Source organism: Falco biarmicus, chromosome 2 (genome assembly GCF_023638135.1).
Source record: "Falco biarmicus isolate bFalBia1 chromosome 2, bFalBia1.pri, whole genome shotgun sequence".
NCBI lineage: Eukaryota > Metazoa > Chordata > Aves > Falconiformes > Falconidae > Falco > Falco biarmicus.
In genome coordinates this window covers 25048920-25075627 of record NC_079289.1, presented here as the reverse complement: position 1 = coordinate 25075627, position 26708 = coordinate 25048920, and the positions used below count along the sequence as shown (strand labels likewise).

The 26708-nt window shown below is 38.9% G+C and overlaps 1 protein-coding gene across 1 annotated transcript; it reads left to right on the top strand.

Annotated features, from left to right (window-relative positions):
- Positions 1-1214: 1214 nt before the first annotated feature.
- On the top strand, positions 1215-26219 carry LOC130144667 (NEDD4-binding protein 2-like 2). Its single transcript, XM_056328702.1, is given in 7 exon segments — positions 1215-1308; positions 3836-4921; positions 4923-5284; positions 15628-15752; positions 18564-18652; positions 19019-19095; positions 23574-26219. Coding segments are annotated over 6 exon segments (1938 nt in total). The 5' UTR covers positions 1215-1308; the 3' UTR covers positions 23773-26219.
- The last annotated feature ends 489 nt before the right edge of the window (positions 26220-26708 follow it).

The following is a 26708-nucleotide window of genomic DNA, read 5'->3' as shown; positions in this document are numbered from 1 at the left end:
CATAATCTTGCTAAAATCTTTCTTTGTTATTCTTACACAGAAAGCAGAATACCACTTAAAGCAAAATAAACATTCTGATCCTCGAAACTCTACAGAAGAAAGTATTCTATCCTTAACATAGTAGTAAGAGTAACTTAATCTAGCACACGGATATACATAACCCATTATAATAAATGTTCTCTCTTAGGGTTACAGCCAAAAAAATAAGCTTTATTGAAATCAACATAGACAGGCCAAACGTCTGGGCAAAATATGCCTCCACATTTTATTTCATTATTAGTCTCCGTAGTACCAAGGGATAGGACAAGAGGAAATGGCCTCAAGTTGTACCAGGTGAGGTTTGGATTGGATATTAGGAAAAACTTCATCAGAAGGGTTGTCAAGCACTGGAACAGGCTGCCCAGGGGGATGGTTGAGTCACCATCCCTGGAGGTATTTAAAAGACTTGTAGTTGTGGTACTTGGGGACATGGTTCAGTGGCGGTCTTGGCAGTGCTGGGTTAACGGTTGGACTTGATGATTATAAGGGTTTCTTCCAACCTAAGTGATTCCATGATTTTGTAAAAACAACCACCAGGCAGTTTTAGGAAGGTAGACTGTACCGCAGAAATCGGAGCCAAAATGTGGTGCAGGCACAGCTGAGGGCCTAGGCAGGAGAGTAGAAAATGTAGCCAAGCTCCTGCCCCGTGCTTTCAGTAGCTGAGATTTCCAGTTTCACCAAGAATAAAACACCAGATGTGTCAATACGGAGACAGAAAAACAAGCTCGCCGTTTCCACTGCAGTACAGCCTGCAGCCCCTGAAGCTGGGAAACCACAGAGACAGCCACTGCCCTCACAAAGGCAACACCTCGCCCCGCACCGAGAAAACAACGCCCCGAGTTTAAAATAGCCTAAACCCCGCTGCCCCTCTCGGGCTGAGCTCACCGTCCTTCGCGGGGCGCGGAACGGCGGTGTACACGGGACACACAGGCGCGCCCGGCGGGGCTGACGGCCCCCGCCCCCCACAGCGCCACCGCCCCCGACGGCTTCTTCCCGCGCCTCGCGCGAAGTGGCGGCCCCGCCCCGCGCCGCGCCGCCCCCCCCGCCCCGCCCCGCGCCGCCGGGTATGCTGGGAGCTGCAGTCCGGCGGGCGGGTGGAGCCGCGCGTCCCGTAGCAGCCGGGGCCGCGGGGGTGAAGTGGTAGAGGGAGGCGGTAGAGGTCGTCAGCGCTGCCCCTCCCTGCCCCCCCCCCCCCCCCCCCCCCCCCGCCCGCCGGCTGTGCGCCGCTCGCCGAGGCGGCGGGAGACGGGCGGGCGCCTCTGCTTTGAGGTTGGTGTCCTCACCCGCGTGTGGCTGCGGCTTCTGTTCAATGGGGCCGGGAAGGCGCTCCTCCCCGACGCCTCTACCGGCGTGTGGCGAGAGGGGGGCGTGGGCGAGCGCTCGGCTCGCCGCGTCCGGGGGGAGAGGGGAGCAGCGCCGGAGCGGTGGCGTTAACGTGCGGGAGCCGGCTGCGGAGGTTGTGGCGGCCTCGGCGCCGGCCCGGGGGAGCCGTGCGTGTATGAGGCGGGCGGCGGGGGTGCCTTGCGCTGCGGGGCGGGGGGGGCGGCTGGCACACTGCCGGGAGCCGGGGCTGGTGGCCCTGGGGCCCCCGCTGCCAGCGGCGGCAGCGCCAGCGTCCCCCGGCCTTGAGACGCGGCCTGGCGCCGGCCGAGGGACGCTGGCCGACGTGCTTTGTCGCCTCCGGGCCCTGAAGGAGGTGGTCGCGCAAGCAAAGCCAGTCAGTTCCTCCATCTGTAAGTTCTGCCACGTACGCCACCTTTTTCCATTTGGGAATTTATTGTAGAGGTGGAGCTTATGGCCTTGAGTTACTTGATGGAGTCTTCTGGATGTTTGGCAGGTTAGTTAAAGTACTAATTTAGTGTCGTTGCAGGAGCCGGCCTGCTGAATCACATAGGCGAACGCAGGCCCAATGTTTACAAGCCATTCTTTATAGAAATGTGACAGACCTATGCCTATCACATTCAAGAGGCCAGGCTGTGCCATAAATTGCACTTTCTCAGGACATAGTTGCTCTGTCCTCCCCAACAGTGCAGGTCGAGATGTTTTCATGTGCAATTTTGCTGTCCGAAAAGACAGCCAGAGAAAGTCTGGATTAGCAAGAAAGCATATTCCTGTGTGGAACAGTCACAGAGCAATGTCTTCCATCATTAGAGTTGTTGTCATACAGCAAGTGCTCACATGCTCTGTTTTTATTCCACATCAGAATATGGGCTCTGCTTAAACACCATCCCAGAAGACAGGTGAGGACATAGGAGCTTATAAAGCAACTTTTTTTTTTCCCCAATCCTGTTTTTGAGCAGGAGTAACATTTTTTGATAAATGGAGGATACAGTCCACAATTCATACCGTGTTGTGCTTGCTTTCAAATTTACAGAAAGGAGGAACTGAGAAGCTGGGGGTATGCATAAAATGCATACATCTTGAGGGGAGGGGAGACCATAGTACCCCCAATGTTCCACCAGGTTCTGAGGAAGAGGGAAAGTTGCATGGCTGTGTTTCTCCCCCCTCTGACATTAGTGCTTTTTCCAAGTAGTGAAGTCAAACGCAAACACTAAATTTGCTTTGGTTTAGACATTTTGAGACTAGGGATGGCAGGATTCTCTTCCTTTGGATAATAGGTGAGAAAGTGCCCAGAGTAACACCTTTCCTTGCCAGTTTTGCAAGTGAACATGAGATGATAAATGTTACTTGGAAATCTTCCCTTAATACTACCTGCATATCCTTCTCAGATAAAGGAAAAAACCTCTTGTTTCTTGTCCAGAATGAAGAGCATGTGATGTTTTGTTAATATTTATTCCTGGAAAGCTGATACGTTCACAGAGAGCAGTGGAATAAACTCTGTAGTAGGAAGAATACTTTTTTCCTTGTTTGGTACTGCATTTGCTTTGGGCGGTGTGGGGCAGTTTGAGTAAACTACTTGACATTTGATTTATAATAATATTACTGTTCCTTTTTATGGCATTCTGTCTAGACTTCTGGAATACAAAGGAAAATCCAAGTAATTCTAACTAATAGATGGATAATGGCATGACTGGGTGTCATGGTGGTCAGTGGCATCTCACTTTGGTTTTAATTGCTGTTGTGTTTCTGAATCTTTCCGGAATTTATTGGCTCACTCTTAGAGTACAATCTGTTTGGGGCAGGCATTGCTTTTTTTGTGTGTGTTTTTAGAAAACATAAACCCAAATGGTCTTGGTCCCTAAAAAAAGTCTTTGCTTGTTCCAAAACCAGAATATAATAACAGATTGCAGATTTAATTTTAAATCTTATTTGACTAGAGTACTAAATTATAAATGCTATCCAGCATCTGTTTGATTGTTAAATGAATTAGTTGGATTCAGTTTGTGTCACAGAAAATCATCCTCATGATTGAAGTATTTGCGGTTTTGTTGGTCATATTAGCAGTGATGTCAGGCATCAGTTTGTACATTGGAAATTGGCACATGTTTATCTTTTAAGAGATTTATAACACTTGGCAGATTAGCATAGGTCAGTAGAGAACAGGCTGATGTAATTAATTTTTCAAATATTTGCATTTAAAAGTTATTTAAGGTTTATCATAAAATGCAGCTGCTAGATTGATACAGCACTACTGTTCTTTGCTAAAGTTGTGTGATAATGTGGCAGTTTTGTTTAAATGGTACTTCCAGTAGGTGATGTCTGCTTTTCTTCTGGTTGAGTTCATTTTAGTTGTGACCATGGAGGGTCTGAGGATGTATATCATACGTCTGAATAACTTATGGTTTTTTACACTTTAAAAATGTGTGTGCTGTTAATTATTATTCTTTTTTCTAAGATGCTTCAGGCTGAAAGTAGAATAAGGCTCTTGGAGTGTCAGGATGAAATCACAATTGAACCATGTTCTAAAAAAATGAAGTCAACAGAAGAAGCTTACGAGGAACTCTCTGATGATGATGATATCCAAGCTATTCAGGAGGAAGTGGATGCTGAGAGAACATTAAATGATTTGATACTAGCGTATGCCTCAGATAACCAAGGGCAACAGGAAATGCAGAAGCAAGAGGAAACACTTACTGGTGTCTTGGGAACGCTGAATGAAGTGCTCCCTGAAAATAATCTAGTGCTTAGTCAGCCAGTTGATTCAGAAATTGTGCAGAATGTAAATCCTCCATTTGTATCAATAAATGGCACTACAGTTGAAGAAAAGAAAGGCACTTTTATTACAAATCATGCTGGTGAGGCTAATATTAAAAATACCAGTATATCATTCTCAATAAATAGAAATGCATCAGATGAAGAGTTTTTTACAAGCAAAGAATTTATTGGACCTATTTACAAACCTGCCGAATGTAACGAACGGGATGAATCTGGCAGTCGCAATGAATGTAAAAGCAGTGAGGGAGATCAGAATGAATTGTGTGAAAACAGAGCTAAAGGAATGGAGGCAAAGAAGATGCAGACTGTTTCTTCCGCTGTAAAAGAAATAGATGATGAACTGGACCAGTTCTATAAAGAGATTAATCAGCTGGAAAATGAAAGTTTAGATACTGTTTTTCAGGAAGAAAAAACTGAAACTTCTCAGGAACAATGCTCTCCATATAACTGTAGTCAAATCTCACAAGAGGATTATCACTGCATGTTGTTGGGCAGCTCACAAACATTTTATGAGAATGGAGAGCGTTTCTTTGGGGAACAGAACAGTCAGAAAACAAGCAATGAGCAGCAGTTTGTCATGGAAGGAGGTGGCTGGAAAACTGAAAATACCTTTAATGGACAAGCAGAATCTAAATATTGGAACTACTCAGTGCCTGAATTCAGACCTGCTTGGCAGTCAACAGTCTCTTTCGTCATACCTCAGGGACCTCTTGCTCCTAGATTCAACTATCAGTCACGTTTTCAGATACTTAATTCCCCACCACAAAAAAAAAAACGTTCTCCCTTCTCAGAATGGTGAACTTTTGTACAAGAATGATCATGGTTGCCATGGAGCTACTGATATCAACAGTCATGGTCCATTGCTTGATCAAAGTAGCAACTATGCTGGTCATACTGATATCCATACTACTCAGGTCTTCATAAACGGAACTAATGACCAGAATGGACTCCAAAATAATGGTTTCTGTGAAACCAGCGAAAAGTGTTGGAAGGATCCAAAAGCTGACAATACAGAAGGAATGCACAGCTTTTCTTCCTTGTGGTTACCTGAAGAAAGATTCAGTTGTTCACAGAAATTACTCCTGATCTTAAGAGGCCTACCTGGTTCAGGGAAATCAACTCTTTCTCGGTAAGTGAAGATGTAAAGCTGGAAAAGCTTATTCAAATAAAAGTTTTTAATAATTAAAAAATTAATTTGTAAACAGTTGGGAAACTTTGGTATTTGTAAATTAGGCTGTTAAAATGCAGTAATTTTTACTTTATGTGGACAAATGACAGTAAGTATTAAAATTATATGCTTGGGGTTTTTGTCTCCTTTAGAGTTTTGATGAACAGGAGCTGTTTTGTGTTAAATTTAAAATGTTCTGTATTCATTAAATTGCATAATATTTTATTCTGGAACTTCCAGGTGTGCTAGTGTTTGATGGTCTGCCTTTTTTTTTTAAATTTTTAGATTTCTTCATTCAAAAAGCCTTCTGTCAAATGTAACAACATTAATTTGACTGAACCAGAAGTACTTTTTCATGCCCATGCAAAAGTATTCTAAGACCATTAGAATAATTTTGCTACGCTGAAAATGCTGTTTTCAGTGTGCTGATGAAAGTCAGTTTGGTCCCATTTTTTTCATACTATGGTCTGTCAACTTCTCTGTTTATTTGTGAACAACACGGAAGAAAAATATTATTTTTCCTTAAAAATATACTTGCTGAAGTCTGACAGGGTTAAAAGCAGGTACCACCTCCAACTTGGATTTTCTGGTTTTTTTCTTTTTTTTTTTTTTTTGGCCTAGTTTAAAAAGCACTTAAATTGACATAGAGCACAGATGCTATCTGTATTAGGTGAAAAGAGGCTTCTTTTGCATAGCAAAAAAAACCCCAAACAAGTTACTATATCATTACTTACTGATTGAGCTTCATCCAGAAAATGTACATCACAAATGGGTTGTCTTCGTGGTTATTTTCTGTTGTATACTGAGTCTATGACATAGACACAGTGATCATGTTCATTGTCTTTTGTATAAAGGAGTAATCTTGCTGTTTATGGGGCTTTTTTCCTGATATTTAGGAGGTCATGATCTCCATGTCATAGAAAAATACCTATTAGAAATTTCTAGCTTACATGTTTGTAGACTTCAACTATATTGTTTTCTAGTTACTGATTGCTTTATTTTGCAAGCCTGCATTTTTGAAGCTACATGTGCCTGTGTGGGTATTATTACAATAATCTCTTTACTATATGAAAGCAAAATATAAAATGTAAAATACAACCCTTTGTAAAAAATGAAGCCTCATTCAGTGCAGTAAATGGATAATATTCAGTGTGAAGATATCAAATATTTTCTTTTTCCATGTTTGGTGTACTGAATTGTCTCTGAATCTTTATCCTAATATACTACTCATGCTAACCAAAAGATTCTGTATCTTCAGGTTTTTATGAACACATATTCATGCTTTTTTCATCTCTCACTAGTGAGATCAATTACTAATTTTATTTAACAGATGGGGAAGTGGGCACTATGAGATCAAGGTCAAGAATAGTCACCAAATTTGGGTGCAGAATTTGAACTGCATGGGACTTGTTTTGCAGTGTATTCAGTTATACGCAGTTTCATATGTTCAGTGTTTGGTTGCAATTGCTAATTCCCATGAAATAATGTCTCAGGGGCTTAGGTACCTGGGTGAAAAACAATCCCAGAATTAATGGCTGCCTATGGGGAAAATATATGCATTATTAATTAAGTCTTATTCTTAATAAAGTTGAATATGTTTTTTTGTGTAACATCATAGAATTCTGTGGTGTCAACTAGGACAGCAAATAGTCTTCTGATGTCGTATCAGTACCCACGGGCATCTTTGCAGGCTTGGCATCTTTACCACCTGCAGACATACTTCTACCACTCATGCTAGCAAAATGACCCTGTCTCAGCCAGTGGTACTATCTCATTCCCAGCTTCATTGTACCAATTTCTGCCTTGAGCTTCACTCTTTGTCTTCTCCCGATTTCCTAGATCTGCTGCCAGTACCAAGTTGCTTGTTCCAGTCTTTATATCACTATGCTTCTGATGTCCTTCCTATTTTAGGCCAATGTTGGTCCTTCTCTTGCTGCTCTTATGTTGGGAAAAATTTCTCCCATACAATGCAGTGCTGGTATTGAATCAGCTTCCTGCCACTGTCAGAGTGCTGTTCAGGAGTGGGTTTGGTGAAGTGAGAATCTTTGCATATTCTGCTCAACGTTGAACAAAAATGAGTACTTTACACTATTATTTTCTGTGCACATGGCATTTTAAAGTCCTACGGCTTGGGCAGATTTACTGAAAATTTTTGTAGGAAAAACATACGCACGCACTTTGCTGGATTTCACCACTTCAGTCCAAAGCTTCTCAGAGAAAAGCTTGGAATAACAAAACATGATAAAAATGCTGTGTTTCTTCCTTGGTTTTGAAAGTGGTTGACCATTTATTTAGAAATTTTCTAAAACAATTTGGCCAAACAGATACCTAGCAATGATATCTTTAGCCCAAGTAACAAAAGTCTGCTAGAATTACAAGTAGATAATAACATGATCTTATAATGCTGGAAAAAGATTACAAGGAAACAGACTTGGATTTTTAGCATATTTTGCTAATGAATTTGGCAGCAATTGCAACTTTTCATTCCTCCATAAGTATCTGAACATGACTTTGAATAGAAAGGAGCTTAATGAGGTTGAAAGAACAGATATTGGTGTCATGTAAGAAGTACATTTCAAATGAAGTCCATTGTCAGGAATATTTAGGCAGTTGGCTTTATCTGGGGCCATTCTTCCTAAGAGCTTGATCTTTTGAAGGGCAGAGTTAGTTAGCATTTATAGCTGAATGTAGAAACAATTGTGTGCTGTTGTTTCTAACAATTTCTTTAAACAGTGTTACAAGCAATGCTTTTAGAGTAGCATTTACCAGCTTAGTAATACTACAGATCCTGGTGAAAACCTAGCTATGGTTTCTGCTCTGCCAAAAGGCAGTACCAGAAGGCATGTGATGACCCAGATGGAGCTCCCAGGTAAACATGCAGCTGTCCAGGTCACGGGCTGCAGGAAGTGCCTGAGCCTGTCACTGCTACTGAAGGGCAGCAAAGGTAGCACTTGTGTGAGGTGTGACCAGGGGGACGATCTGCTCAGCCTGGTGGCAGAGCTGGAAGGGGAAGTAGAAACGCTAAGGAGATCTGGCAATGTGAGAGGGAGATAGACTGGTGGAGCCGTGCTCTACCGTTGCTGAGACAAGTGCACCAGATGGACACCTCAAAGAAGTGGAGGATCCCATACCCTCTCACCACAAGGCAGAAGGAGGGCACCTAAGAAATGAGGAGGAATGGAAACAGGTCCCTGCTTGGGGCAGCAGGCAAATTGCCTCCTGGTCTAATTCACCTTCCCAGGCTCCTCCTGTATAGTAAGTATGAGGCTCTACATCAGGGGTCCTCAAACTACAGCCCGTGGGCCGGATACGGCCCCCAGGGTCCTCAATCCAGCCCCTGGTATTTACAGACCCCCCCACCGGGTGTTGGGGGGGAAACCAAGCAGCCGCAGATGACTGCCTGCCACTTCATCTGCGCGCCGGCCCCCTGGTTAAAAAGTTTGAGGACCCCTGCTCTAGAGCCTGAGGGCCAAGAGAATTATGGTGTGGAGGAAGGCTCATCCAGGTTGGAGGAGTTATCCAGGGCGAGTCAATCAACCCAATGCATCATGACCAGCTCTGCTAAGAAAAGAAGAAAGGTGGTTGTAATCAGTGACTCCACTCTTAAAGGAACAGAGGGCCTGATATGCCAACTGAACCCAGCCCATAGGGAAGTCTGCTGCCTCCCTGGGGCCCAGGTAAGGGGTGTTACTAGAAAACTCCCTTGTCTGGTATGGCCTTCTGATTATTATCCATTCCTGGTTTTCAAAGTGGGCAATGATGAAGTCCAAACAACAAGAAGTCTGACAGCAATCAAGAGACCTCAGGGCCTTGGGGTGGCTGGTTGAGGGATCAGGAGCACAGGTAGTGTTTTGTTCTCTTCTGTCAGTTGCAGGGAATGACGGGGCATGTAAGTGGAAGGTCACACAGATCAATACCTGGCTCTGGGCCTGGTGTCAACAGCTGAATTTTGTTTTCTTTTATCATGGGTCAGTTTACGTGGTATCAGGCCTGCTGGCAACCTGTCTCTGGCTGAACAGAGGAGTTTGGCTGGAACTCAGGAAAATAAGAATATATTAGTACCTGTGGAAGAAGGGGCAGGCAACTCAGGAGGTCTAAAGGATGTCACAAGGTTATGCGATTAGATAGATTAGAAAGACAAAAGCCCGGCTAGAAATCATGCTGGCCACTGCTGTTAAAGATGAGGTTTTATGTATTTAAAAATATGTTTTTACAAATACTTCGGCCAAGGAGAATGTCTGTCCTTTATTGGAGGGGTGAGGGGGGAACATTATCAGAAAAGATGAGGAAAAGGCTGAGATACTTAATGCTTTCTTTGCCTCAGTCTTTAATAGCAAGACCAGTTTTTCTCAGGGTACTCAGCCCCCTGAGCTGGAAGACAGAGACAAGGAGCAAAGTGAAGTCCCCGTAGGAAAAAATGGTCAGTGACCTGCTGCTTAACTTGGATATGCATAAGTCATTGGGGCCAGATGAGATCCACCCAAGGGTACTGAGGGAGCTGTTGGAAGTGCTCACCAAACCACTTTTCAATCATCTGTCAACAGTCCTGGCTAACTGGGGAGGTCCCAGAAGGCTGGAGGTTGGCCAGTGTGATGCCCATCTACAAGAAGGGCAGAAAGGAGGTTCCAGGGAACAGTAAACCTGTCAGCCTGATCTCAGTGCTGGGGAAGGTTATGGAGCAGGTCATCTTGAGTGCCATCACATGGCATGTACAGGACAACCAGGGGATCAGGCCCAGCCAACACAGGTTTATGAAAGGCAGGTCCTGCTTGACAAACTTGATTTCCTTCTGTGACAAGGTGACCTGCCTAGTAGATGAGGAAAAGTCTGTGGATGTTTACCCAGACTTTAGTAAAGCTTTGAGACCCTTTCCCACAGCATTCTCCTGGAGAAACTGGCTGCTTATGGTGTGGATGGGTGTACCCTGCATTGGGTTAGAAGCTGGCTGGCCGAGCCCAAAGAGTGGTGGTGAATGGAGTTAACATCCAGCTGATGGCTGGTCACAAGTGGTGTTCCTCAGGGATCAGTTTTGGGACCAGTCCTGTTTAATATCTTTATCAATGATCTAGACAAGAGGATCGAGTGCACCCTCAGAAAGCTGGCAGACGACACCAAGTTGGGGGACAGTGATCTGCTGGAGGGCAGGAAGGCTCTGCAGAGGGACCTGGGCAGGCTGGATCAATGAGCTGAGTCCAGTTGTATGAGGTTCAGCAAGGCTCGGTGCTGGGTCCTGCACTTGGGGCACAACAACCCCATGCAGTGCTACAGGCTTAGGGAAGAGTGGCTGGAAAGCTGCCGGGAGGGAAAGGTCCTCGAGGTGTTGGTTGACAGCCAGCAGTGTGCCCAGGTGGCCAAGAAAGCCAACAGCATCCTCGCTTGTGTCCGAAATAGTGTGGCCAGCAGGACAGGGGAGGCAGTTGTCCCCCTGTACTCAGCACTGGTGACACCACACCTCTAATCTGGTGTTCAGTTTGGGCCTGTCATTTCAGGAGGGATGTAGAGATGCTGGAGCGTGTCCAGGGAAGGGCAACGGGGATGGGGAAGGGGCTGGAGCACGAGTCTGTTGAGGAGCAGCTGAGGGAGCTTGGGCTGTTTAATCTGGAGAGGAAGAGACTCAGGGGGGACCTTATTGGTCTTTACAGCTACACAGGGAGGGTGTAGGCATGTGGGGTCCATCTCTTCTCCCAGATAACAAGTGACAGGACAGAGGAAACAGCCTTAAGTTATTTAGATTGGATATTAGGAAAAAATTATTCACTGAAATAGTGGTCAAGCATTGGAACAGGCTGCCCTGGGAGGTGGTGGAATCACCATCCCTGGAGGTGTTTAAAAAACATGTAGATATGATGCTTAGCGACATGGTTTAGCGATGGACTTGGAAGTTCTGGGTTAGCAGTTGGACTTGTTGATCTTAAAGGTCTTTTACAACCTAAATGATCCTATGATTTTAAAATTATATTTAGCTGTTGTCTTATTTTTCCTCATCTGTGATGTTAGCTGTTTTAAATAGGTGAATTATTAGATTCTAAGAGATCTTCTGTATCATAAAATCATCTGTCAATGTAGGCTAACCAGGATGAAGGTTGATGGACCATTCTATTTTTGAAGAAAAATCAGGGTAGGATTCATCTGTGTGTGCATGCATGCACATGTGCACTGGAAAAAAACGTGTATTGCTTTTTGACTAGTTAAAATAAGAGTTTTGGTTCAAGATGAGTTCTGTATGTTGAGCTGGTATCTTCTATTAGATCAGATAGCGTGTCTGGAAAAAGTGGGTGAGCTGATTTAATTTCCCTGTCCTACTACGTTCAAAGGTGGGTGTTCAATTGTAGGGAAGGTTTAGGGTGAAAAAGCTGCATTACAGCAGTTGGATAATACTGCTACTCATTTTCCAGCATGTATAGACACGAATGCTGACTGGTCTGTAATTTGACTCTCTTATTAGAAACGTATTTATCTTAGCTTTTCTGTTTCTCCATCTCTCAAAAGTGGGCTGTCATCTGTTTGTGGGTTTCGATAGTAATGCCTTGTTTGCATAGATGTGCTTTCTGTTGTTTGTTTCCTAGTTGATGATCCTGGGATAAATTTTATTTCCAAATTTATTTGCAAGTTAGAAGTTGTGAGTTATTCTATATAATGTCAACTAGTATCTTTGTGTTTTAAATTTTACAAGTTTAAATACTGTGAATTCTGAAAGAGGTGATTGTCAGGCTTGGAATATGTTATGTTTTATGATTTAATTTCACAATTTAGAAATGGGCTATGATCATTGTTGCAATAATTGAAGTTTCACATCTTAAACTCATTACTTTGTGATAGCTTGTGTGTTGTCTATAGAGTAAAGGTTCAGTTACTCAGGCCTTTTTGGTAGTCATTTTGCCTTCCCAAATTCTGTACTTTTAAGATTATTCTTGCAAATATAGTTTACTAGATTAAGTCTGTTATATCAGTTATATAGGTTTATAAATAAATTATTGTGTATTCTGAACTTCAAGGAATAATAACAAAATATTTCAAGAATAAATGTTATTTATGGGTTTGCAAGACTCCCAAACCCTTGTCATTACGTGTCTTAATTGTGACTAATGATGTTTGGAAGATGCAACAGAAGAGTTTGAGTAAGTGAATTATTCTCCAGAACACTGAGCAAACAGAGTAAGTTCCTAGAAATAAAAATGAAAATGAATGCCCTATTAGTCTTGTTTCATCAGTTCATACATAATCCTACAGAAACCTGATGGTCAGGCTCCTAGAAGCTGTAGGGGCGTGTCTATCTACTCAGCTAGTAGAAGAATCCCACTTCCTATTTGCTATCTCTTTTATTAAGGCAGATGGTCCTTACTCCTTAAGTTGTGTGTACATGTATTTGGCAATCAAAAAGTGAGTGTGGAAGATGGATCCAGTTTTTCTAGCATTATTAATTGCAAAATGTAGCATGCTATAAATAAATAAGAAAATTGGGCCGTGTGTGAAATCACAGCCAAGTAGCTTCATATAAATTCCTGTTAAGTATTTTATACCAGAGAGAAGTAGAGATGAAAAAATGCTGTTGTGTGTGATGTATGATTTACTGGTGCCATTTTATCTGCATAGAACAAAAATAGGCTTTGGATCTGTGATCTCCTAAACCAGTGTAATACACATCCTATTAAAAAGCATAGGCTCTAACAAAAATAATTATTGAACAATGTCCAAAAAAAGAGTCTGTACTTCTGGTGTATCATGCTTTGTTTTCTGACATAACAGTGCTATTTGTCCTGAGGTAACCTTGGTACTCTGGAAAAGAGAGAAAGAGCAAGGAGGAAAAAACCAGCCTGTACACAGCTTTGATCATGTTACTTGACAGTTGCATTATTAGTAGTTTCTTCTGGTCCTCAGTAATCTGAATTTTGTTGTTACAGATCTCTGTATTTTAAAAGCAAAAATAACCGACAGCATAGTTGTGGAACAACAAAGGTGTAGGAATGTAAGTTAATATGTAATACAGTGTCCCACCTCAGCTCCCGCATACTGCTAGTGCAGTTTGGTTCTTGTAGCCTTTGGGTACATTGTCTATTTCTGAGCTGGAATAGTTGCCTAAATTTCCATAGGAGTGATACCTGAGTGTTGCAATGGGCTATAAATACTCTGTGGCACTACCTGGCTGTTTTCTATTTTCAGGTTTAGATATACTATAGAAAACATAAATAGTCAAGGAGGTTTTGTCACCACATTTATTCTGTAGATCAGACTTTAAATAGAATTGTACTGTTATCTCAGTTTTACAAGGTTTTCCTTTAATCTTCCAATTTCCAAGGGCTTTCTGAAAATAAAGTTTACATTTGGCACAATGGGGATTGCTCATTGGAATGGATTAATGTGAATTTGATTTGACAAAGATTCTGATGTTATTGATAAATCAGCAGTTAATTGTTCCCTGCAACTTTGCTATAATCAGTTTCTCAGACTCACATGTATTTCTTGGCATGCCCGGGCAACACTTAAGATGAATTTTAGTTAAATCCAAGAGGCACTTCTATGATTCTTCTAAAAGTTTTGTCTTTGATGTTTAATGACAATGGAAATACAGCATTCTAGAAAAGCTTAATGGATTTTTGTAGTAGTCCTACATCACCCATTACAATGACTTCTGGAATTAATAAACATATTATTGGTAATCTAAAATATTACAATATAGAATAAAAAAAAGCATGTAGACAGTGAACATTGCAACTGTGTCCCTCTGAGTTCCCCTTTTTATGCTCATTGGCTTCCCCACCGTGTCTCTTCTTTGTTTCCCAGAGCATACTTAAATTTCTCCCATGATCTTCAGTGTTAGCTGTGCAAGAAGCAGAATGTAATGCAACTTATTCTGACCTACAAATGAAGTAAACTTCTAACAAATAAAATCTATGTTGCTTGGAAATGGCAGGCCTAAAAGACTAGGTTAATGTAGGATGTGTTGCAATTTTTTTCTCTTTTTTAATCTTTACGGATTCTAATTTGAATCTCTGCATTTTATCCATTTGTTTACAAATTTGTTTTGCTTTCATTTGTATGTTTCCCCCCCATAAAAATCCATACTATTTTTGAGACAATATTTTGTCAGGTTTTCTTGAAATTGGTCTATATGTCCAGAAGTCACCATGGAATGGCATTGCCTTAGGAAATCAAGCTAAAACACTCAGTCAAGTGGTTTAAGTGATTCAGGAAGTGATTGTTTTTACTCCTGATTTGAAGTAATAAATTCAGGCATAGTAAAATGCATGGCTTTCTGATCACCCTGTTAGCCCTAAAGTATGAATGATATGGAAAAACAGTGTAATTCCCTGACAAACTGAGATATGGAAAGTTTTTATTCTTATATCTTAATTTTCTTGTCATCTATTAGACTGAAACTGCAGTTCTACAAGGCGTGGTAACCTGTGTAGCAGCTTACTGCTGTGTAACTAGGAGAGGTCTCCACTGATAGCTGCTTATGATGTATCACCTTTTGGGGCCTCTTCTTAAATAGGCTCAACTGCTAAAGCTTCAAAGAATTAACCCGGGGGAGGGTGAAGAAGGACAGAAACTGATTGCTTTTTTCTGGGTTGTGAATTCCAGTGGTTTATAGATCCAGTGAATGCCAGAATTGATGAGAAAACAGAGGCAAGTAGGACTGTGTCATCAGGATTGCAGAAGACATTGAGCTGGAATAGAAGAGTATAGGATCTTGAAGGAATATGGATGCACTTCTGTAATCCTGATTTTCAGTAGTAGGATAATCTTCAAAGTTTATTGTGATCTTTTAATTTTCCCTGAAAATTAGGAAATTGCTGTAAACATCTGTAGTTTTCTCTTGCTGTTCCTGTTCAACCCACACTGTATGTGCAGGCAGCATGGGCAAAGGTCAGAGGAGGGCATGCTGAGAGTTTGAGGTGCAGAAAAAGGATTTAATAATCCAGTTAATTTCTCAGTTGCATCCAGATTTCTTATGATCAGATTGGTTTCTAGAGATAATTCCAAATGATAATTGATATGGATAATGTTAGTAAATATATTCAGTTATTATGGGGTACTTAGAACTTATAGCAATATAACCATTAATTAGATGGGTACAAGCATGTCTTGGGGGGTGGAGGAGAAGAAACAACAAATACAGAAATAGTAGAGAGGAGGAAAATATATTGCTTTAATTTGGATTTGAGTGTACTTTTATAAACCTGTTTGAAGTTCAGAAATAGGGCACAATTAAATTTATTTTAGCTATATTCTTTTATCTGTGTCTTTTTTTCTATCCAAAAAATAAAAATTAAAATATTTTTGCATTTTCCTTTGTTTAACAGTGTTCTGCTTGGTCAAAGTCGTGATGGCATTGTATTCAGCACTGATGATTATTTTCGTCAAAAAGATGGATATACATATAATGCTGCTCAGCTTGGTGATGCCCATGACTGGAACCAGAAGAGAGGTTTGAATGCATAAGAGGAATCCTATTAAATTATTCCGATTAAATTATGCTTATATTTAGAAAATAGAAGTGTAATGGGCATGTGTGTCAATAGTCTATATGAAAAGGAGTGTGTGTATATATGTTAGTATAGGCTATATAGAAGTATATATTTAAAGTAATCTTTACATTTTAATTGATGTAGATGTGTACATTAAATTTTGAAGCTGATTTGTTACATTTGATACTACTATCTTGATGACAGAATTGAACCTTTTTAATGCCCGCAACAGCAGAGTATCCTATTTTTTCCAGTATCTTTCCTGATCTGAGGTTCATCCAGAGTTTATGGAAGAGTTTTTCTGAGGAAGATTTTAGTTCACCTGTGTGAATTAACAGCTTTAATAAGTCATCTTTCTGAATACCTATAAATGTCCAGAGGTTGGGGTTTAACTGGTAAGGAAGTAGAAAACTGCTACAGAAAGGGCAAGAATTTGCTACCCTTCTAACCCTAGGTATCTAAGAACCTCATTATCTGTTTGTTTAACTCTAAGGAGCGGACAAACTGAACATCTCCATTGCCTGTGTATGCAGAATACTCTGTGCTGCAGTGTCTCAAGCAGATGCTTCCTTACTGTCTAGAGGACTACTGCTTTGCATCAAAAGATACAGAGAGCCAAGGAGAAAAAAACCCAAACAGATCTCCCCTCCTCACCCTAATCAAAATTTATGATACATCAGGGAACGTTTCTGTATGAACAGTGAAGGAACTTCTTAGAGCGATCATTAGAATACCATTTATAAAGAGCACTTTTGAGGTTGGAATGCAGCAGTAACAAATACTTTGAATGAGGTTCCCAGCAGGAACCTAAGGAACAGAAGAATTGATAAAGTAGTATTGAATAGATGAGAGGGCTTAACACTTCACAATTACAAGACCACCAAACAGTTCTCACCTGATAATGGCTTCTGGCTGTTTCTGTGAAATTCTTGATGTGTTTGTGGCTGACATTGCTAGTACTGCTTAGAACAAACAAAAAAAAATTTCTTGGCTTCAACGTGTAGCATCAGAAAATTGATATTTTTTTTAAATGGAATTCATTTTCACAATGCTTCTGTAAAATAGATAAGGAATTATTGTTATGTTTTTACCAATTAACTGATGCACAAAGAAGCTGAGGAATAGATTTTATAAAAGCCTTACTTTCAATTGTCAGATGCTTTAGAGTAGTTGTAGGAGGAACTGAAGAATCTTCTTCATGAATCTGATAATCATAACTTTGACATCTGCTTCTCCATCTGGTTTAGTTTCAGGCTGCAAAAAGAACCTCATTTATTGATTCATGCACAAAGTAGTTCTTTTCTAAAAATACAAAAATTGTGTCCCTTTCTGCAAAGAATGGCAGAGGTTTTGCTTTCAAAGTAAAAAGGTGAAGGAAGTTAAAACAATGAAAATTAAGGTAGCCCATTTGTCCCAAAAGTGGGATACTCAAATACCCTCTCTGGCTACTCTCCTCTGCAGGAGTTCCTTCTGAACTTCTGGTTAATAGTAGCTGAACTTCTGGTAAGAATAGCTTAACTGTTGTCCCAGTTTGTGTAAAATGGAGGTGGGTATCAGCCTGGTAAGGGTGTAGAACCTGAGTTTTTCCACTTCCTTGGGTAAGTCTCCTGCGTAGCATTATGTAGAAGCTGAATGTCATAATCATGCTCTCTGCATATGCTCAAAAAAATGGTTGTGCAGTGTTGTTTTTTTCAGGCACAAATCCTAGTAATGTGGGCTAGGAGTCCTCTGACAACGTTTTCTGGATGAACTGTGTAAGGGATTTAGAAGAATGCCCGATCTCAAGATCAGAGTTAGCTTTAGGCATAAGATAGATGCTTAATTGATTTATCAAGACTAAAGCAGTCTTGGGCTTGTGAGGAGATACCATGTTAGGCATTGGTAATATTAAAATGTTTTCTGTGCTGTGGAGCTGATGAATCTCAGGTAGCCCAGAGATTTGCATGTTTTATCCCCTAAACTCCTCCAACCAATCTCAGTTCTGCACTGTAATCTCTAGGGTTCTTCTGCTGCGTAAGAAGCAGTATACTTCTGCTGGTTCAAAGTTAAAAGCATGCTACTGCGTAAGTGTCCTGCCAAACAAATTGCATCATGACTGTGTTCTGCCTGTCTTTCTATGAATAAAGATGTGAATTTGGATATGCCTTCTTACTGCTTGCTGGTTTATAGAACTCAGAAGCAGTTTATTATTCCTCAAGCTTCTGCCCTCTTTTGGATTTGGTAGAAATTGGCCAATGAGTTCAAACATTATTCAAGTGGAGACAGCATGGTTGTAATTATTTTTTTTAATGGAGCTCAGAAATATTTCAGAGGTGTGATGTCTTTTTGTGAAGATTGCCTGTTTCTTAGTATTTTGTTGGAGAAGAACTGCAACACCTGACCACAGGTCTCAGTTCTACATGCCCCATGTGTAATGCAGCAGAGCTGGTAAAGCTGGAACCATGATATGGTTTCATACCAGGATCTCCATACTCAGCAGGCCACAGGCTTTAGGCAGTTTGCTTTGACTTCTACACTTCCCGTTTACCACCTCTTTGCATCAATTCACCACCACCTATTTTTTATGCCCTTCACTTAATTTTTCTTACCTTCTTGCTTCTACTACTTTCCATTCCTGTTTCTACCTTTCAGTGCTTTTATTCCTTCTTTTAGAACAGGGTGTTTCAGTCAGAGTAGATTAGTGCAAAAAACATCTGGAACACCTTATTTACAATTAACGTTTTATTTGAGTTACATAGTTGTTTATTAACTTGCACTATTTTTCATTGCAGCAAAGCAAGCAATGGAGCAGGGAAAATCTCCAGTTATAATAGACAACACAAATACTCAAGCCTGGGAAATGAAGCCATATGTGGAAGCGGTAGGTTTTGTTGTGTGATTATATCATTTGTTACAACTTTTCAGACTTACCTTCACGTGTGATAAGTTGGTCTGTTTTGTTGAGAAATATTTTTCTTACTCAAGTTCCTAGAAAGAGACTGCTTATTGATACGATCAGTAATTGGCATGGCTATAGCTCAGACCAGTTTAAGGACTGACTTCATCTAATCTGCTTAGCCTGGAATGAAAGCTAAGACTGGTTGGGACTAAGTGAAACTCAGCATGCTACCACTGCAGTTAACTACATCTTTAACTACATCTGTTTATTATACTGGTCTAGAAACTTTTTGTTACATTTTATGTAATAATGATACACATCCTACATATTTTTCTTTGCTTGCTGCAGGCTCTAGAAAAGGGATACAGAGTGGAGTTCCATGAGCCAGATACTTGGTGGAAGTTTGATCCTGAAGAATTAGAAAAGTAAGGTTTATATTACAGAAAACATTGTACTTTTTATATATAGACAGATAAACAGGTGCACATAAATATATATTTAGTACATTATATTTTATTCAGTATCGTATTTTTAAATACTTAACTGCTAGTATAAAATACATTTTATTTAAACAGGCATTTTGAGATATACCTTTAAATGGAAGTGTTGTGGAGCAACCAAGACAAATAAATAGAGGTCCTCTTCTGTTGGCCCAAAAAGTTGATATTAAAACTTTGTTGGATGTGAGTAGAGAAATGATTGACCCCTGTAAGAATCGCTGCTATTGTAATAATTATTCTGAGAAATTTGTTGCTGCAAAATGCTGACATCAAGAAATAGGTAGAAGACGAATAGAAAGTACACATTTTGTAAGGAGTGCATCAGTGTAAGTGCATTCTTTCGTCTACTTTTATACGTGTTCCAGTGTCAAAGAACAACAGCCCATTACTAATCAGCAAAAGTTAAAAAGAAAGCTCAGATTTTATATCGTTCTATTGCAAGATTTTGTGAAATTGTCCCCAGTCTTCAAAGGATCTGACTTAAGGGTACTGTTGGACATGTTGGGATGTTAGAGTGCCTGGGAAGCTGCTTATTAATCCTGGTTAATGTCTCTTTTGTCTCAGATATGTCTGCTTTAGGAATCTAGGAGGTATCAAACCGTCTTAGGGATATTTCATTGCTTGAAATGTAATGTAATATTTTCATGGTTGATCACTAAGTGTTCTTTTACTGATTGTCATTTTATATGATTCCAACTGACTTGGCTTGTAATTGTTTCAGCTTTGTAAAGTAGCCCCTACAACGCACAAAGTATGTGTGTATAATACTTACATTACTGACTTGGACTTTATTGTGTTTATAAATCTTTTAAAGCTTTCATCTTTTGCTCCTAAGGTACCACCAACTTACTTTTATAGATGGAGTCCTCTCTCTGTAGAATGAATTCTAGTAAGTTTTTCTAGTTTGGGGTGCAGCACAGCTCAGTTAGGAAACTGTCTTAGTAATTAGACACTACTAAGATGTTCAGTGTAAGATTTTCCGTATATGAGACAGACTTGTTTTCCAGGAAAATTCACTTTTTTTCCCCTGTTATCTGTTAAGAAGGTGTGAAAATGTGAAGTGTTGTTATCATTGAATTTATTTGTCTAGTCATTAATTGTAGGAATAAAGTTTATATCTTTCCCAAAACCAAAGGAAACCCTTGAACTGTGAAGTGATGCTGTCGGTTCTTAGGAGCTTCCTAGAAATGCTTTAGCAGCTCCAGTTACTTCGAATATTTGAATAGAGGCCCCTTGTCTTAGAAACTTTATTTGTTGAGAGTTTAGAAAGGGTGGTGATGTGAGGTTTCATTTTGGTTTTCAGTTCCTTGGGGAGAGCACTCAATTTTTTAAGAATTTGGGGGTTTATTTTGGTTGGGTTTTTCTTCCATATTTTTGTATTTGGGTAATAGATCACTATAGAGATTTTTTTGTAGTTTTGGGATTCCCTTTAGGAAATTTGAGCTCAACATTTTGTGCGGTGTTTGAGAAATCTGTGAAAAGGCTCTCTAGGTCAACACTGGGTGGATTCTTGATGTGAAGAATGTGACGGATGTTTTACCATTTACCAATGGAATGAGTGTCAGTGTCTTTTCTTTCCAGTTTGCCTATGAGGTACAAATTATCTTTAGAGTCACTCATGAGTGACTTTTGCTTTTAGTTTTGTTTTGTGCACATAACTTTTGTGAAAACATCGTGACTCAACAGGCACGTCTTGCTGTAGTGCTCAAAACTTCTTGCATAGCCTTTATCATAGAATCATAGAATTATTTAGGTTGGAAAAGACCTTTGCCTCCTATCACTCAAAAGTCATCAAAGTCAACTGTTAGACCTTTATATAAAGGATCTTTGATACAATTTTTAGGAAATCTTGAAAACTGCAGGTGAAAGAACAAAAGAGTGGTAAAATCACTGGTAGAAGAGAGATAATTTTTTTATTGTTATTTTCTTTTTTAAGTGTCTAATCAGTTCTGGATGAAAAAATTAACCTCTCATGTTTGCATGCTTTCTGAGAAGCTGGTCAGTTGAGAGCTAGAACTTTTCTTTTAAAAAACGTACATTTTATTCAGGCTTTTGGGGAATAACAGATGTCTTGTATATAATCTGTATTTTGGGACAGATGATAATTTCTTTAAAAGTTGCCGTGTAGCTTCACGCAGGCATGAAACAAACACGTTTAATATAATCCTTTTTCCTTCAGTATGATCATAAAACTGCAATTTGGTATTGACTTCATTAAATTCCTGCTGATTCTTTTAAGGAGTCACGTCTAGGCAGAATTACTTTGCCAGTGTATTGGTATGTAAGATTCTTCTAGTGCAGAAGCATTTAATAGTGGCAGGACTTCGCTTTTATCAATAGATTCTGTGTTCCTCCAAGCAAAAACCATCTTCCAAAGCATAATTGTCTGTTAGGACCTTTTGCTGGTACATCTGTATTGGTTAAGGGTGGATGGCTTTATGCTCTTACAGCATAGCCAAGCCTCCACAGGATGAAAGAAGACATACCTGAAGAGGAGTTCCCCATATTAAATGACACTATAGAGCAGATTTGTTTCCTTTTTAAAATTAATTTCTTCGTTTGATGTGATTTTGCTGTTGCTGATTCTATTATCCTGCCTTTTTCTTCAAGGAAAAGTACTTGCTCATTTATGAAGTGATTCTGCACAAGTCCATTCAGTTGTGGATGATTGTGCACTTTATGCCCAGAGCACTTGAGCTGTAATCTTTTTCTAGGAGTACTAAGATATGGAAAAAAATTAATAATTTTGTGCTTCCACTGTTCGGCATAAAAGGACTTAGACTCCCTCTTCCATTTTTTTTTTCTTTTGTGAGAGTTCAGTGCTTTATAGAATCCTCATATTTCTAGGGGCTTGGCTTTTTTCTCTACCATTAACCTAGTTCATATTTGTTAATAAAATCAAAACTGTTAAAACTTGTGAACTTTTAAGTGCAACTTGTGAACTTTTAAGTGCAACATGCAGCTTCTCCTGGATTTCTTTAGCACAATGTGGAAATTAGTAGCATTTAAATGTTGAGCCGCTTGTGATGATCGCTCTGGCTTTTTATGTTGTCTCAGGGAAGAGTATCTGTGACAGAAATAGTCTACTTAGGCTTTTTCTTCCCAGACAGGTAGCTGATAAAATACACCTTAAGGAGCCAGCATAATTCTGACTACTTCTGAGATCACCAGTTCTTCCATTCTGAATGTGAAACTAGTGTGCTTCTCACAGTATGCTTTGACTTTGAACCCTTATCAACTTGACACATACTTCTTGTTTGTGCTTCTTATTACAACACCCTGGGGAAGGGTGAGAGGGGGATCAATCTTTTAAAATCTTTCTGTATATGGTATCCTCTTTCCAGTATAGCCTGTTTGTTCCCAGTATTGATTTCTCCTTCACAGAACTGAGCAAGTTGGTAAGGAGGCCCGTGCCTTTTCTGTCCCTGGCAGAAAGCGCAAAGATGCAGGCATATATTCCCTGTTGGTATAACGTGGAAATAATTCAGCTTGGACAAAGGTTTCTTGGTGATAAGAATATATTGGGTTATGATAAATGCTTGTCTACACTATCAGAACATTTTGCTTATGTTTTGTATCTGTTCTTTTAGGTTCAGTTCTGTTACACTGCTAGCAATTCTCTGACAGTTTGTGCATGAGTTTCATGGTTTTCTTTTTGGCAGAGACAGAAATTTTCTGCTAACATTGATTTTAAGATCCTATTCTATAGATACTAAAGACTCTGGATACATTCTAATAATGTCTAACGTCTCAGGTTATTAATAGGCCAAGTTCTCACTGAAAGTAGCCTTTCACTAAACACTGCAAGAACAGGACAACACTTCTGACCTCTCCTCCCTTACATGTGTTTCAGTACATTTCCAAATTTACAGCAAGTAAGAGCTAGAAGGTAAAGGTATTGTGAACATGCTGTTCTGGTTCAAAAATTAAATTGGTCCTTATTTTATGTAGAGATTTATTGATGAGAAAATATTCTGTCATTAAGTCTTGAAACCATGTAGTTTCATTTTTTATGCTAGTTTGAACATTGTGTTCATAAGTAGTACTCTGTAATATCATTCATCCCTCTACTCATTAGGTAGTACGCTATGTAAAATCTATTGAGCAAAGTCCTTCTAGGGTTATTTAGGTACATAGTCCTCCTGAATAACATCACATTTCTGTACAAAGAAGAATGACTGTATTGTTCTCCGTTCTTTAATATATGCAGTAGTGAATTGTTAGAGTAAGTCTTAACACTTAAGTTGAATACTAAGAGAATGAAGATATATCTGAAATTTAACTTTTATTACACTATGAAGAGCAAGATGGAAAATTGTGAAATTAGAAGGTTTTTTCTTTTTCTTGAAGACTGTAAACATATAAGCATACCAGACAATTTATTTAAATTTTTATTTTTGTAGGAGGAATAAACATGGGGTCACTCGTGAGAAGATTGCTCAGATGTTGGAACGATATGAATATCAAATATCCATACCTATTGTCATGAATTCAATGGTACCTCCCCACAAAAACACTCAAAGGCCACCTCTGCAGCGAAGACATAGGTGGGGAGGCAATACAGACTCATGGAATTCTTTCAATATTTCCGGTAGCCGATAACACAGTTGCAGTCAGTTAATAAAAGTCCGTTACTTGCCCTTCTAAAACATCATCATCTCCAATAAAGTAGTGGATCTTCCGTGTTTTAAATAGGCCTATTTCAAGACCATTTTCTTCTGGAGCTTGTTCCTTTAATGGACTTGCATGTAAATAAAATTGTACATTAAATGTTTTTTAAAACTATATTTGTTACAGTTGTAATAACTTCGATTTCAGTAAAATATTTAATAGAGTATGACATATAGCAGAGTCTGCCTTCATAAACTGAAGACAATGATGTGTCATATATCAAGTAACTGTTGAGCAGTTTTTTTTAAAGAGGTCATATTAGATATCTTTTAAAAGCGAATCAAAGCCCCAGAAGAAGAGGTTATTTATGTAATAACCAATTTTAATGATTGTCATTTAGTCTTCTTCTAGGAGATTTTTTGGAAAACACTTATGTCCTGGATTGTTCTTTTGTTCTATTTGGCATGTATTGCCAATTGGCAAAATTTTGGCATGTATTTTCTGGTTTCAGTTGTGGTGGTTGAGTTTTTCTTCTGTCTCAAAAGCTCATCTGGCAGCTGAAGCAGCATTCTGCCAGTATAGTATTCACCAGCCTCAAACTGTGCAACCTGAATTAATTTTTTTTGTGTTTGTTCTCTGTGGTAGTATATAAACACCACCTTTCTTGTGCTGACTAAAAAAGCCTAAATTTTATTACTAAAACACAAAAAATTCACAGCTCTGTTTTTAAGTCAATTTCTTTCATTTACAATAAAAATGAAGTATTAAAGCATTAGGTTGACAAGTCCCAGTCCACAGTTGGGATGTGTCAATTCAGTATAAATAGTGGATATAATTCTGTAAAACCATATTGCATTTCTGATTTTGGCACAGCCAATGTAATCTGTTTAGTACATAACAAAGAATGAGCCAACATGGAGATTGACTAATTTACTGCCCTTTTTATCTTAAAAAATTATGAATGTGTAAGTTTTCACTATGCTTGTTTTCTAACAGCTTGCTGTATTAATAAAATACATTTGTCTTCAGTGTTGGTCTAGTAGTTCAGTGCAACAGTTTTTACTGTTTTCAAGCTTGTAGGATTTTGTACAAATGAGCATTATTACTAACCTGCCAGCTGAAACAACCTGTCTTCAGTTCTAACTACATCTGATTTCCTTATACACTGAATGATTAAATCCTGAATAGGAACTTTTGTCAAGAACACGAGTAAGTAGCTAAAAGAATTTTTATGCTTTTCTTTTACTAATTTTGTGGAACAGTTGCCAGCATAATTTTTTTTACTTCTAGACAACTTTTGAATAGGCGCAAAAAACGTCTTCACCTTTAAAGTCTGAATACCATGAAAGCTGAAAATCTAGGTATATGATGAAATAGCTTTCCGTAGTTTTCTACACCTATTGTGCAAATCTAAATGTGTATGATTCAATGTATATCTGCAGTAATATTTTCATCAGAGATTGGTGACTATAAAAATTGAAGTGTGCAGTTTCACATTTTACAGTAATTGTTTTAATTATTTGAAAAATAATTTAGAATACTTCATCAGTGCATGGATTGTTAATATATTGAATTACATATATATATATATATATAAAAGCTCTTCAACTATATTAATTGTCGTCCCTCGTCTGTTATTCATACCAGTTATGTTACTGTATTTTAGTTGTTGTGGTTATCTTTGTCCGTGTCTCAAAAGAATCATGGAAATCATTGTAAACAGTCAGTAAGTACTTCAGTTATCCTGAAGTTTTTGTATTTAAACATGAAAGCATATTTCAAGTGGGAGGAAGATAAAGAGGTTTTAGAAAGACTAATTTTATTTATGTTACTTTAAGCCATAATCATGTGGTAAAATTTATTGAGGCTTTGTGTTATATTCACACAGTGTGCTAAGGTATGACAAAAAAGAGCTGATTATTGAAAATGGATATTATGATATCTTTTGGTACCTTCTGCCTTCAGTTTTTAAAGTAAATGGATTTTTTAGCAGTTTTTAACTGATATTTAAGTTTTCTTTAACTGAAGTTTGTATTTAAATAGATGTGAATTCATAGTATTTTAAAATGGTGCAGCATTTTTTGTGTTACCTTTTTCATAAATTATTGTTGGGTGGTAAGTGTTTTTGATAGGCAAAACACGTTGATCGATAATAGGCTTGCAGTTTGCAAAGGACACATAAGAAAGGAATGCTTTGCAACTTGGCACTGTATCAAACATTACTTGTAAACTACCTAATCTATAAAGCTGTATTCCAGGGTAAGTGCAATGACATGGTGCATGAAAACACAATGAAATTACTGTCGGTATAACAGATTTTTGTTTCATAATACATTCATATGTCATGAGGATATGATAGTCATGGTCATACATGTATCTCTGAAGTTGCTTTTATGCTACAATATTTATATGTAAAAATAATAAAAAGGTGATGTGAAGTACATGTTGCAGGTACTTAATTTCTCCTGCTCCCTCACAAACAAGGAAAATTACTTATTTTGTCAAAAAGTATCTACAAGAAATGTGAGAACTTGCTGATCAATTAGACTGGAAGTCTTAAAATTTTAATGTCTGGCATAGTTTTAATGCAGTATCTTGTTGATGATAATGTACCTAGAATGAAGGTTTCCTGTTGTTTTAGATTTTTAGTAAATTGCTGGTTCATCATTCATGAAATGATAGTGTCAGCATTTTTTTTTTACTGTAACTAATGCATAGTACCTTAATGTTACAATTTCAGATTCTAAGTATCTGCTGCATACTTCAAACTAGTGAGATGTTTGGTAAGTAAATTAAAACAGAATAGTTATGATAGCTGTAGTTTTAACATCTTACTCTTCTAAGCATGGAATTTAAATGAGAATTAATTTGCAGAACATATATAATTCCATTCATACAGTTTACCAGTTAGCATCAGCTATGTAGGA